We start from the raw sequence: 13129 nt of genomic DNA on the forward strand, positions 1-13129 counted from the left end.
GATAGATAGATAGATAGATAGATAGATAGATAGGCAGACAGATGGACAGATAGAAAGATAGACAGACAGACAGACAGACAGATTAATATCATCTAAGAACATCAGCATAACATGCATTCATTTCCGTAGCATTCAGTTTCATGCGTTCTACCGCATAAGAAATGTGCTTCATGATTCAGCGCGTGTTGTTTCCTGTGGGGCATCTGTGCTCTTAGAAATCCTTCTTCATCCAATCCAACATCTTGTTCTCTGTCTCCTCATTCAGGGCCCTCAGGGAAGGTCTGGTTTGCCTGGATTGCCTGGCGCAGATGGGCCTCCTGTGAGTAACAGACATATTGAGTGATTCATGTCTACTAAACTACAGATAGGCGATGATTTATTGCAGGAATTAGACCCCAGCTGATAATTCATCTTCATAAAGATTTGCATACTAACATACTTTATTGAATACAATAGAAGATATTTGGAAGAATGTTGGTAACAAGTAGCTATTGACTTCAGTGAAACATAATACTATGGAAGACAATGGCTACCAGTTTTAACCACTGAAACATTGTGTTAAACTGTGACAACCTTTGTACTTTTTCCTCTTAGAATCAAGTAAATAAGTGATTCAAAGCTCACTTGTTCTATGTTTAAAGCAAATTCTCCCACTGTAAACTGTCACAGTGTCACAGTGACTGTCACTGTCATTTTACAGTCAAATATACTTAATATCTGTGCCTATTTTACAGGGACATCCTGGTAAAGAGGGTCCACCTGGAGAGAAAGGAGCTTTGGTAAGAAAACTGTTTTTTATACATTTGATCTATTGAATAATAATGGGTAATAATGCTTCATTTATTAATATATTTATTCAGTATACTTTGTCTCCAATAGGGAAATTTGTCTTGAATCGCAGGCTCTCATTTGCATACACCGAACAAACAAACAACATAACAACTCAAATCAAACAGTAAATTACATTCAAGGATGAGAATTACATATTTAAAAGTCTAATTGGCATAAATAAAAACGATTTCTTAAAACGATTGTGTCTTTATACAGGTAATTAATTACCATTAATTAATGTGTTAGCTAACGTAAACTAACCATGAGCGATATCTTATTACAATTAAGTCTATGCTGGGTGATTCATTAAAGGCAATTTCATGTGAATTTTGTCAGTAAAGCTGGTTCTAGTATAACTCCAGCATGAAATCAATTTAATCTGAAAACAATGGAATCGAGATCATATTTCTGTGATAATAACAGTAGTTTGTGTAGCTTATCGATGACCTGTGTAGTAAATGATGCTAAATCTGAAAGCATGGGAAAATACCACATAAAATTACTTTTTTTTTAATGCCAAACTCACTTGATAACTTCATCTGAGTGTTTGAAATTAATCCTTCTGTTACGCTATGGAGATTTGCCGGGTTTCTTCTTTGATGGTGTTTAGAGTTACCACGAGAGCCCCCTCTTCGGAGGAGATTTACTATTGATCACAGAGCCATGCTTCCCTGATAAGATGTGTGGCTTTACTTGATCACATTTACCATTTCATTTTGATTAATCACCCAGCCCTACACTACAGTGCTATTTTGAACTTAGGAGCTCAAATGAGTTGATAAATATAGGCGATGTTTACTTCTACTTTCATAATACTCAAGATAAGTACAATCAGTTAAACAATTGCATATTTGTGGTGTGTTTAGTTATTTAGCAATTCAGCTTGTTTGAATAATTTAAGTCAATGATTCAGTGAGTCATTCATAAAGACTTAGGCTTGCTTCGTTGTTGAATGACTCAGCCACTTGAACAAATCACTTGAATTAATGCCAGTCAATTATAGGCGACTTTTACTTCTTCGTTTTTTCATTATACACAAAAAAATTACAATCAGAATTACGCAATTGGATATCTGTGAAGTGTTTAGTTATTTAACAACTCAGCTTGTTTGAATAAATTAATCAATGATTCAGTGATCGATTTATAAAGACGTGGGCTTGGTTCATTGTTGTATGAATCACCCACTTGAACAAATCACTTGAATTAATGCCAGTCAATTATAGGCGACTTTTACTTCTTCTTTCATCATACACAAAATAATTACAATCAGCGTTACACAATTGCATATTTGTGATGTGTTTAGTTATTTAATAATTCAGCTTGTTTGAATAAATTAAGTCAATGATTCAGTGATCCATTCATGAAGACGTAGGCTTTTTATTGTTGAATGAATCAGCCACTTGAATGAATCACTTGAATTAATGCCAGTCGACTTGCGGTTTTCTTTCAAATTAAAAAGTAACCTCTGTAATATTATTCACACAGTTGTAATTTCACAAATTAAAATTTATGTTACATTAGAGCTTGATTAAATTGCCTGTGTAAAAACATGTCACTTCAGCTGCTTCTTTTTGTCTGCACAGATACAGCTTTGATTATATGACACAGTATTTCTGCGCAGCAAAGTATCTCTTTGCAGCAAAGTTTGCCTTCCGAACTGCCTTAATCTTTCATGGCATAGATACAACAAGGTACTGGAAATATTCCTAAGAGATTTTGGTCCATATTGACATGATAGCATCACGCAGTTGCTGCAGATTTGTCGGCTGCACATCCATGATGCAAATCTACCGTTCCACGAGATCCCAAAGGTGCTCTGTTAGATAGAGATCTGGTGACTATGGAGGCCATTTGAGTACAGTGAACACATTGTCATGTTCACGAAACTAGTCTGAGATGATTCACGCTTTATGACATGGTGCATTATCCTGCTGGAAGTAGCCATCAGAAGATGGGTACACTGTTGTCATGAAGGGATGGACATGGTCAGCAACAATACTAAGGTATTGCCTGTCTATCAGCTCAAACCAGTCTGGCCATTCTCCTCTGATCTCTGGCATCAACAAGGCAGTTGCGCTCACAGAACTGCCGCTCACTGGATATTTTCTGTTTTTCGGATCATTCTCTGTGAACCCTAGAGATGGTTGTGCATGGAAATCCCAGTAGATCAGCAGTTTCTGAAATACTCAGACCAGCCCGTCTGTCACCAACAACCATGTCACGTTCAAAGTCACTTAAATCAGCTTTCTTCCCCATTCTGATGGTTGGTTTGAACTGTAGCAGATCGCCTTGACCATGTCTACATGCCTAAATGCATTGAGTTGCTGCCATGTGATTGGCTGATTAGAAAATTGCGTTAATGAGCTGTTAGACAGGTGTACCTAATAAAGTGAGTGTATTAATTGGTGGTTAAAGTTTGAAATTTAAAAAATAAATAAATAAATGAATAAATAACATAACATTGTGAAAAGATTCAATTTTCAGTATTTAGTGGTATCAAAAGTATTTCCAAGCAGCAAAAGTTTTGGAACTTCATTAAAAATATATATTATTTGGTGGCTAAAATTTGAAATTTTAAGTAAAAATTCAATAAAAATAACATAACATTAAGGAAAGATAAAATTATTTCCTTTTAGAACATGATGCAAATGTTTTTTTAAACAAGTAGTAACGTTTAAAATTGTCCTATTGACATTACAGGGAAAACAGTTGTATATTTCCTTGAGAAAACATTGCCAGAACATTCTGAAAACGTTCCCTCTTTGCTGAGTCACTGTTTACTACAATCTCAGATTAAGAAATCAATGTTTAAAGTTTCTGATCTGCTATAAACCTCCTGCAAGGTTACCTCGGCCACAGATTTTCTTGTGCTCTACACCACAAACATTTAATAATATTTCACTGTTGTCATTTTCAGGGCCAGCCCGGTCCCCAGGGCCCCATCAGCTATCCTGGCCCTCGCGGTGTGAAGGTAAAGCGTTTGTGTGTGTGTGTGTGTGTGTGTGTGTGTTTGATAGAGATTTATGGATGTGTGATGAGTTTGTGAGTTTTGCTTGATCATATCCTCTTCATCTTACAGGGTGCAGATGGTGTTCGTGGTCTGAAGGGAGGCAAAGGAGAGAAGGTGTGCATAAATCCACATCTATTTTCAACAAAGTAATGGAGAAATCGTCACACGTGACCTCTGGTAGACATTATAACTTGCACAAAGTACCAGTGCTGTGACTCTTAGCGGTCAGTAAATCTGCATTAATAAAGTCCAATGGCTACTACACAATCTCTCCACTTAAGAATCATATCATAAGTGCTGTTTAATCATGCAGAGAGAGTGTCATAGCACTCATTCAAGACACAGAACCACTCCATCACCCTCAAGTATATGTACAATCTCTCCTTTCTCCGGCTCAAAAACCACTGGCAAATTCTGAAATGAATTCTAATCAGAGTGAAGATGGCTGTGGTTTTAGTGATGTTGAGGAAATGAGGCTCAATTGGTGATGGGATTGATGCTGTAGTGCCTTAAGAACAAGAATAAGTGTCTGTTCAAATAAATATATAAATAGTGTTGAGTTGACAGTGGTTACATGGATTAAATATAACATGTAGAATGCAACAAGAAAGATTAAAATAAGTAATACTCAGACTGATGTTTAGTGACAGAGAATAAATTTTTAGTTCAATAATAAATCAGCATTATGGTTCACATACTTTTAGCTTTAAATCATGTATATTTTCGTTTAGAAATTACTAAAGATTAAGGCTGCATGATATTGGAAAAAATTTACATTGCAATATTTTTTTTTTCACTGAGATATACAGTTGAAATCAGAATTATTACCCCTTAAAAAAGAAAAAAAAAATTCAAAGGTGGGGTATTTTCTTTTTTAAATATTTCCCAAATTATGTTTAACAAAGCAAGGAAATTTTTACAGTATTTCTGATAATATTTTTTCTTCAGGAGAAAGACTTGTTTGTTTTATTTCGGCTAGATTAAAAGCAGTTTTTATTTTTTAAAATCATCACTTTTTAAGGTCAAAATTATTAGCCCCTTTAAGCTATTTTTTTTTCGATAGTCTACAGAACAAACCATCATTATACAATAACTTACCTAATTACCCTAACCTGCCTAGTTACCCTAATTAACCTAGTTAAGCCTTTAAATGTCACCTTTTAAGCTGTATAGAAGTCTCATGAAAAATATCTAGTAAAATATTATTTACTGTCATCATGACAAAGATAAAATAAATCAGTTATTAGAAATGAGTTATTAAAACTATTATGTTTAGAAATATGTTGAAAAATCTTCTCTCTGTTAAACAGAAATTGGGGAAAAAAATAAACAGAGGGGCTAATAATTCAGGGGGGCTAATAATTCTGACTTCAACTGTATATTATGATATAATTTCGCCAGATGACTTAAATAGCCCTATTTGCAAAGTCATTACTTGTGAGGATTTTGTAGAGGAGTGAAATATATAATATTTTTATGTAATTTATTATATACATAAACTACAGTCATAAATGAACAAAATTGAACAAATATTGAAATGAAATTAACCGTGCTTTATGGTTTTCTGGAGAGAGCGACAGTATTCAGTAGGGGTGTGATGAGACGCTTACTCCACAAGACGAGACAAGACACGATATTGGGTTTACAAGACAAGATGAGATTTTTACACTATTTTTAAGAAATCTTCAATGATGAAATATATAAATGAAAAACAGTCTTTTATTCAACTGAAACAAAAAAAAAAATCACAAATTGCAAAATTATTTAGGTGCTTTTTTTAAATCAACTTATTTAATAAACGTTATATAACTTCTATTTTAATGAATTCTATACAGTAAATATTTTGCCAATAGCCTACGTGAATGGAAAAAATTTATATAGAATTTAAATACTAGCAAAATATTTGCTTATATATGAAGGAAAATAGACTTTAATTCAACTGAAAAAAATCTCAAAATGCAAACAATTTAGTTGCTTTTTAAAAAAAATTGTAATGAACTGTATTTTATTCTATATTTTATTGTATTTACTTTATATTTTATTCATTTCTATGTTAATGAATTCTATGCTGTAAAGGACATGCAAACACTGCTAAATATTTAGCTATATACTCTACTGACTGGCTTCTCCTGGTACAATTTCACATAAAGAATCGAACTCGTTTACACAAATTGAACTTAAAACTCTTGTAATTTTTGGTATTTATTTTTTATTTTTTTTCAGCAGTTTTACTTTTATTCAGCAAGATTTCATTCATGCCCCCGTCACAAACTCTGAGCTACTGAATGCAAATATAAAGGACTGATAGGAGAGAGTTTTTTTTTTAATGTAATTTGATACCGCACACCGACAGTATGAACATGTGTTCGGTGATGATGAAAGTGTATGTCTCAAGTCTCCAGAAGTTCACTGTGTGCGTGTGTGAGCACACGCTTGGAGACGTGTCCGTGGTCTTTTTAACTGACTCTGTAGGTGCAGAGAATAGTGTTAAACAGCCGTGTGTATGCCTTATCCTGTAGCAAAATGCAGCTAAAAGACCTACACGACGATAATATTTTGATTACGGTCTTTACTCTTCACTTTAATAATGCAACTGAAATAGGAATACGCCACATGTCTTAATTCCATTTGTTTACGACCATTATGACTTTAAACATATCTGAAGAGCTATTCTATCGCATGGATATGAATCATGGTTAATGTGTGTGGCTGCAGTTGTGGTAGACTCTGGTAGAAAAAAAAAAAGTAGAAAAACATAGAAAACGTAGAAAAAAAGTTACGTCACACTCGCCCAAGCAACTGAGTGACACACACAACTCCCGAGCCAAGCCTGGGTTACCAGGTCTGTGCAAAGCACTTGGTTTACAGTTCGAATCCAATCCTGTCTCCAACCTTCAGTTCTAAACTCACCCTCACGCTCCATCGTAACATCACAACTTTCACCTCGACGAGAATTCTTGTCACGATTTAATCTCACGAGATCTCATCATAAGAGATCTTGTTACATCCCTAAAATGTTTTAAGCTTTCCTTAAATGCTCACAGTCACAGGCCCTAAAAACACATGCAGATGAAAAACTTTCACTCTATTACGGTTCAATTCTGCAGTGTCTCTACAAATCTCGTGTATTTTGACCTGTGGTTTCTGGTCATCTATAATTCGAACTCAACATTGCATGTCTTGCCATGTTACTATTGTGGACGCACACATTGCGATATATTACGATATATTGTGCGATATCATACGATATATTGCCTTAATTACCTTAATTAAGATGTTATTATGAAGGTTAGGTGAGTATATTATTATTAGAAAATTATTTGTCTTTTGACACTGAGGTACTAATGTAGTCCGTTATTGGTTTTAAGGGTGTTGTTAGTTTTATTTTCATTTTAATTTAAGTTAATGTTTTAATAATTTTTATTACGTTTTGTCTTTAAAATGTCTACACGTTTTATTAATTTTAGTTTTTTTTTTTTTTTATAGTTTTAGTTAGGAATGTCTCGATCAGATTTTTTTTGCTCTCGAGTCTCTTTGCTCTCTGTCTACCGATACCGAAACCCAATCCGATACTTCTATAATACATAAAAACTATAAAGAAGAGCGAAGAGACAGATCCAGGATGTTTCTTATTTTGTATTTAATTCACTTTAATTTACCATTCAACGACTCTGTTAACAAACAGAGCACTTCTGTGAGGTAGCTTGAACAAGTTTGGATCTGGACATGATCACATGATCGGATCTGGACATCGCTAGTTTATGTACTCAGCAGTAAAATAAAAATAAGAAATACTGATTTGGCAGCATTATTAACAGGTTTACTTTGTATTTTATTCATGTTGCAATTTCATTTCAATTTCTCTTAAAGTTTTGGTTACTTTGTTTACTTTGTATTTAACTTGTTTTGTTCAAGCTTGTATATGTTTTTGTACATTTTAATTTAGTTTTATTTATTGTAGTACATTTATCAATATATTTATTTATTATACTTTGTCTCCAGTAGGAAAATTTGTCTTGGATCCTAGGCTCTCATTTGCATACACTGAATAAACAAACAAGATAGCGACACAAATCAAACAGTAAATTACATTCAAGGAAGAAAATTACATTGAAAGTCTAATTGACATATGTAGGAACGATTTCTTAAAATGAGTGTAAATGCACACAGGTAACATCACTATGTTTAAGCTAACATGAATATATCTTATTCGAAATATCTTATTAGTATTTTTTTGTACAAATTAAAGTAATATTTTCTCAGCAACTGGATGAAAAAAATGTAATGATTTATACTTAAAATAATTTAATAAAACAAAGAAATTAAGGAAATTAGTTACTGTTCCATAAATATAAACGTATTACTTTCAGGGACTTACTGAAAGTCATTGATAGTGTTGCAGTATCACAATATTTTCAGCAGATGGAGCTCTGGTGCAGAGCTAAAGAATTAATTGTGCCGGATTTACATGCAGAAGCTATAACTTCATCTCTTTTTTTTCACACTTTAATTTTCAGGGCGAGGATGGATTCCCAGGTTTCAAGGGAGACATGGGTCTCAAAGGCGACAGGGTAAATAAACAGCGTCCAGCCTCACTCAAGTTCATTTCACCTCACAAGCACCACATACTGAATGGCTGTATTTTATATCTATAAAATCAGGGAGAGCTTGGACTGGCTGGACCCAGAGGAGAAGATGGTCCAGAGGGCCCGAAGGGTCGTGCAGGGCCCAATGGAGAATCTGGACCCCAGGGATCTGCCGGAGAAAAGGTACACAGCTTGTTGACTGCAGTTTACCGGGATTAGTTTATTAGCGAGGCATGGGGGATCAGCAATTGCGTTTTGAATATTAATATCAAAGATGTTTGTTTGTCCAGAACCGTTCTTCCACTAATGATCCTTGGCTTGTTTTTCACCAGGGCAAACTAGGTGTTCCAGGATTGCCCGGCTATCCAGGACGTCAAGGGCCAAAGGTATGCTCTTAAATTGAACATGACACCTGTACCTGCATCACGATCGCTTCACTTATGAGCTAAACAACAACTCGGCTCATTAGCATGAACTAATGCCCTCCTGAGAATGCATTATGCATGCTGCGCTGAGAAAGCGGAGCTCATGCCAGGATTGTTGGCTGTGTTGTTGGTGATTCTGGTCACGCAGGCGGAGAGCAGAACTGAGTACAGATGCCTGTGTCAGACCTCAGAGCCTTTCATCAGCAACAGCATCAGCTGTAACAGCAGAACCCAATCTGGCTCAAGACAGACCCAAACTAGACCTTAAGTGGCCTCCGAGGTCTGGATACCAGCACTGACGTCATTAAAGGCGGATATAGATGAAGACTGAATTTTCAGGTTTTCAGGTCACAATTTTGTGCACTGCTTGGTAAATCTGGAGTGCACTACATGGCCATTTATAATTTATGTGAATTTTTTTTTTCTTTTTTTGGCAAGCAAAGATATCTAAAAACATGCTTAAACAAGATATACAAGAAAAGCAAAACTGCATAAGATCATAGTTTTATGACAATTTTATTTTGTATATATTTTTTCTTTGTTTTTGCTGTGTGCACACTAGGGCTGGGCAATTTGGCCTAAAATCAAAACCTTGATTAATTGAACATTTTAACTTGATTGTGATAAATAAACAGTTATTTTTTTCTGCTCACATATTACAAGAGAGATTGTTGAATGAAGTGTGCATTAGTTGATTTTAAAATAATTGAAGTAAACACACACTATCTACTATCTATGATTATTAATTGAACATCATCGTTGAACAACTGAAATTAAAACACACATTGCCTAAAACCAACAGTCACTTTTTTTATTTAAAAAAAAGGTGAAAATAAATAACTTGCACTTTTGGAAACAAAATTAATTATTTTCAATGTTTTTCATAATAAAAGTAGAAAATAAGCAGTATCTCTTCTAATTAAAATAAATCCTGTAAATAATATTTCAAACAGTGCATTTCTTGAATCTTTTGTAAGCAAATTAGGATTAGGATAAACTTTATTTGTCCCCGAGAGGAAATTTGTCTTGGGCAAAAAGATGCTACATGTTGCTCTAAGCAGACAATAAAATAAATAAAAGCAAACAAAACAGTTATGCACAAATTAAGAACGTGCATTGTTTACAAAATAAGACCATATATAAATATCTAAATATGAAACATATAAAGCACAGAACACAGTCAGGTGCCAATGTACTACAAGTGCATTGTTCTTGGTAGAGTTCAACAGTTTTATCAACGTAGGAACAACCGAAAGCTTCAATCTATTGGTTTTACATATTGGCGTTCTCATTCTTTTTCCAGATGGTAACAGCTGATATTCACTGAAAACAGGATGTTGGAATCAGCACTAATATTTATTGCTCTTCTCATGACCACCTGATCATATTTTTATAGTTTTATTCCTATGATTTTCATGGCAGTTTTTTTAAATATGAGCCAATTTATTTTTCAATTGAATAGACAGATTTCCAAACCAGACTGTGATTCCATAGCGAATAAGACTTTCAAACATTAAAAAATATTTTAATGTAATGGAAAATATGCCATCTCAAGGCATCTCTGGCGCACCTTCCAATCATCGTCAATGTAATGAAATCTGCGACGTGTAGTTACATTTTTTGAGAGGTGCGCAGATATGCGACCGGATGAAGGCCGCGCCAGACCATACCTTCGACGCAGAAGTACAATTCTGCCTTAACAGAGTGGGGTCATGTGAGTCCACATGCGGTAGGGAAAGTAATTGAAAAAAAATTCACCTGGAAAAATTTGATTATAGGTTGATTTGATTGATTATAGGTTCTGAATGTTGATTATGATTACTTTTCGATTAATTGCCCAGCCCTAGTGCACACTGCTTCTGTGACTAAAAAGATTTACCTTTTATAATTTACCAGAATATAATTTGGTAAATCAACAAAAAATGAAATTTTATTCCACTGATGCTGTGTCTGCCAGTTTAGTATTCTTATAAAAAAATTACTCTAATAATTATAATTATGGTGTCACGGTGGCGCAGGGGGTAAGGCAAGGCAAGGCAAGTTTATTTATATAGCACATTTCATACACAATGGCAATTCAAAGTGCTTTACATAAACAGGAATAAAAGAAACAATTATAAGAGAAATAAAAACAAACAGAATAAAAATAAAATAAAATAAAAGCTGATAAAATGTGTTATAAAAGAGTTAAAAAGAAGAGAAAAACATAGTAGTTCGATCTGTCGGACGTAGCACAGTGCTCATTCAGTAAAGGCACAGCTAAACAGATGTGTTTTCAGTCTTGATTTGAATGTGCCTAATGTTGGAGCACATCTGATCATTTCTGGAAGCTGATTCCAGCAGCGAGGGGCGTAGTAGCTGAAAGCCGATTCACCCTGCTTTGACTGAACTCTTGGGATTTCTAATCTATTTGATCCTAAAGATCTGAGTGATCTGTTAGGTTTGTATTCAGTGAGCATATCTATAATGTATTGAGGTCCTAGGCCATTTAGTGATTTATAGACCAGTAATAATACTTTAAAATCTATTCTAAATGTGACTGGGAGCCAGTGTAAAGACCTGAGGACAGGTGTGATGTGCTCTGATTTCCTGGTTCTGGTCAGAATTCTGGCCGCAGCGTTCTGGATGAGCTGCAACTGTCTGACTGTCTTTTTGGGAAGGCCAGTGAGGAGGCCATTACAGTAATCCACCCTGCTGCTGATAAAAGCATGAACAAGTTTCTCTAAGTCTTCACTGGAAACAAAGCATCTAATTCTTGCAATGTTTTTGAGATGATAGTATGCTGATTTACTAACTGCTTTGATATGACTATTGAAACTCAGATCTGACTCCAGAGTCACACCAAGATTCTTGACCTTATTTTTTGTTGTTTGACCCTTAGAGCCAAGGTACGCATTCACCTTGAGAACCTCATCTCTGTTCCCAAACGCAATGACTTCAGTTTTCTCTTTGTTTAACTGAAGAAAGTTTTGGCACATCCAATTGTTAATTTCATCAATACATTGGCAGAGGGTGTCAATGGGGCTGTAGTCATTAGGCAGTAAGGCTAGGTAGATCTGAGTGTCATCAGCATAGCTGATAGCTGTAGCACAATCACCTCACAGCAAGAAGGTCACTGCTTCGACCACCAGTTGGTCATTGACATTTCTGTGTGGAGTTTGTATGATCTCCCTGTGTATGCGTGGCTTTCCTCCGGGTGCTCCAGTTTCCCCCACAGTCCAAAGACATGCGCTATAAGGGAATTGAATAAGCTAAATTGGCCGTAGTGTATGAATGCAAGAGTGTATGGGTGTTTCCCAGTGTTGGGTTGTGGCTGGAAGGGCATCCGCTGCATAAAACTTGTGCTGGATAAGTTGGCTGTTCCTTTCGTTGTGGCGATCCCTGGTTAATAAAGGGACTAAGCCGAAAAGAAAATGAATGAATGAATATTATTATAAACAATTCATATTACACTAAATTTAAAGTCTATAAATATTAACATTTATATGTTATTTATTAGTTTTAATTTATTGTGTGCTTTATATTACCATTATTTCATTTTATTTATTTATTAAATACGTATTTTCAGAATGTGAATAGACTTTTAATTTTTAAACATGCTGATTACCGAACTACCATCCGAGTATGGTCATTAAAATATACATTAACATAATTTTATAGAATATAAATATACTTTTATAAACATTAACATTTATTTTATTTTCCTTCGGCTTAGTCCCTTATTAATCAGGGGTCACCACAGCGGAATTAACCACCAACTATTTCTGAATATTTTTTACACAGCGGATGCCCTACCAGCCACAACCCAGTATTGAGAAACACCCAAATGTTTCTCATTCACACACACACACACACACTCATTCACACACACACACTCATACACTACAGCCAATTTAGTTGATCCAATTAACTTATAATGCATGTCTTTGGACTGTGGGGGAAACCCTATGCAAATACAGGGACTGTTGCCTCACAGCAAGAAGGTCGCTGGTTCGAGTCCCGGCTGGGCCAGTTGGCATTTCTGTGTGGAGTCTGCATGTTCTCCCCATCCTCCAGGTGCTCCGGTTTCCCCCACAGTCCAAAGACATGCAGTAAAAGTGAATTGAATAAACTAAACTAGTTTCCCAGTACTGGGTTGTGGCAGAAATGGCATCTGCTGCTTAAAACATATGCTGGAATAGTTGGCAGTTCATTCCGCTGTGGCAACCTCTGAAATAGAGACTGAGCCGAAGGAAAATGAATGAATGAATGAATGATTAAAGCCCAGTCCCAGAGCC

At 35.2% G+C, this 13129-nt stretch overlaps 1 protein-coding gene across 1 annotated transcript in view; it reads left to right on the forward strand.

Annotated features, from left to right (window-relative positions):
* col11a1a (collagen, type XI, alpha 1a) overlaps positions 1-13129 on the forward strand; it is a 130497-nt gene that overhangs the window by 61576 nt on the left and 55792 nt on the right. Inside the window, exons 25-32 of the mRNA XM_056451152.1 lie at positions 266-319; positions 735-779; positions 3749-3802; positions 3911-3955; positions 8359-8412; positions 8503-8610; positions 8760-8813; position 11864. Coding sequence (XP_056307127.1) covers positions 266-319; positions 735-779; positions 3749-3802; positions 3911-3955; positions 8359-8412; positions 8503-8610; positions 8760-8813; position 11864 — 415 coding nt within the window. The remainder of the gene's footprint in view (positions 1-265; positions 320-734; positions 780-3748; positions 3803-3910; positions 3956-8358; positions 8413-8502; positions 8611-8759; positions 8814-11863; positions 11865-13129) is intronic.

Source organism: Danio aesculapii, chromosome 24, assembly GCF_903798145.1.
Source record: "Danio aesculapii chromosome 24, fDanAes4.1, whole genome shotgun sequence".
NCBI classification, from domain to species: domain Eukaryota; kingdom Metazoa; phylum Chordata; class Actinopteri; order Cypriniformes; family Danionidae; genus Danio; species Danio aesculapii.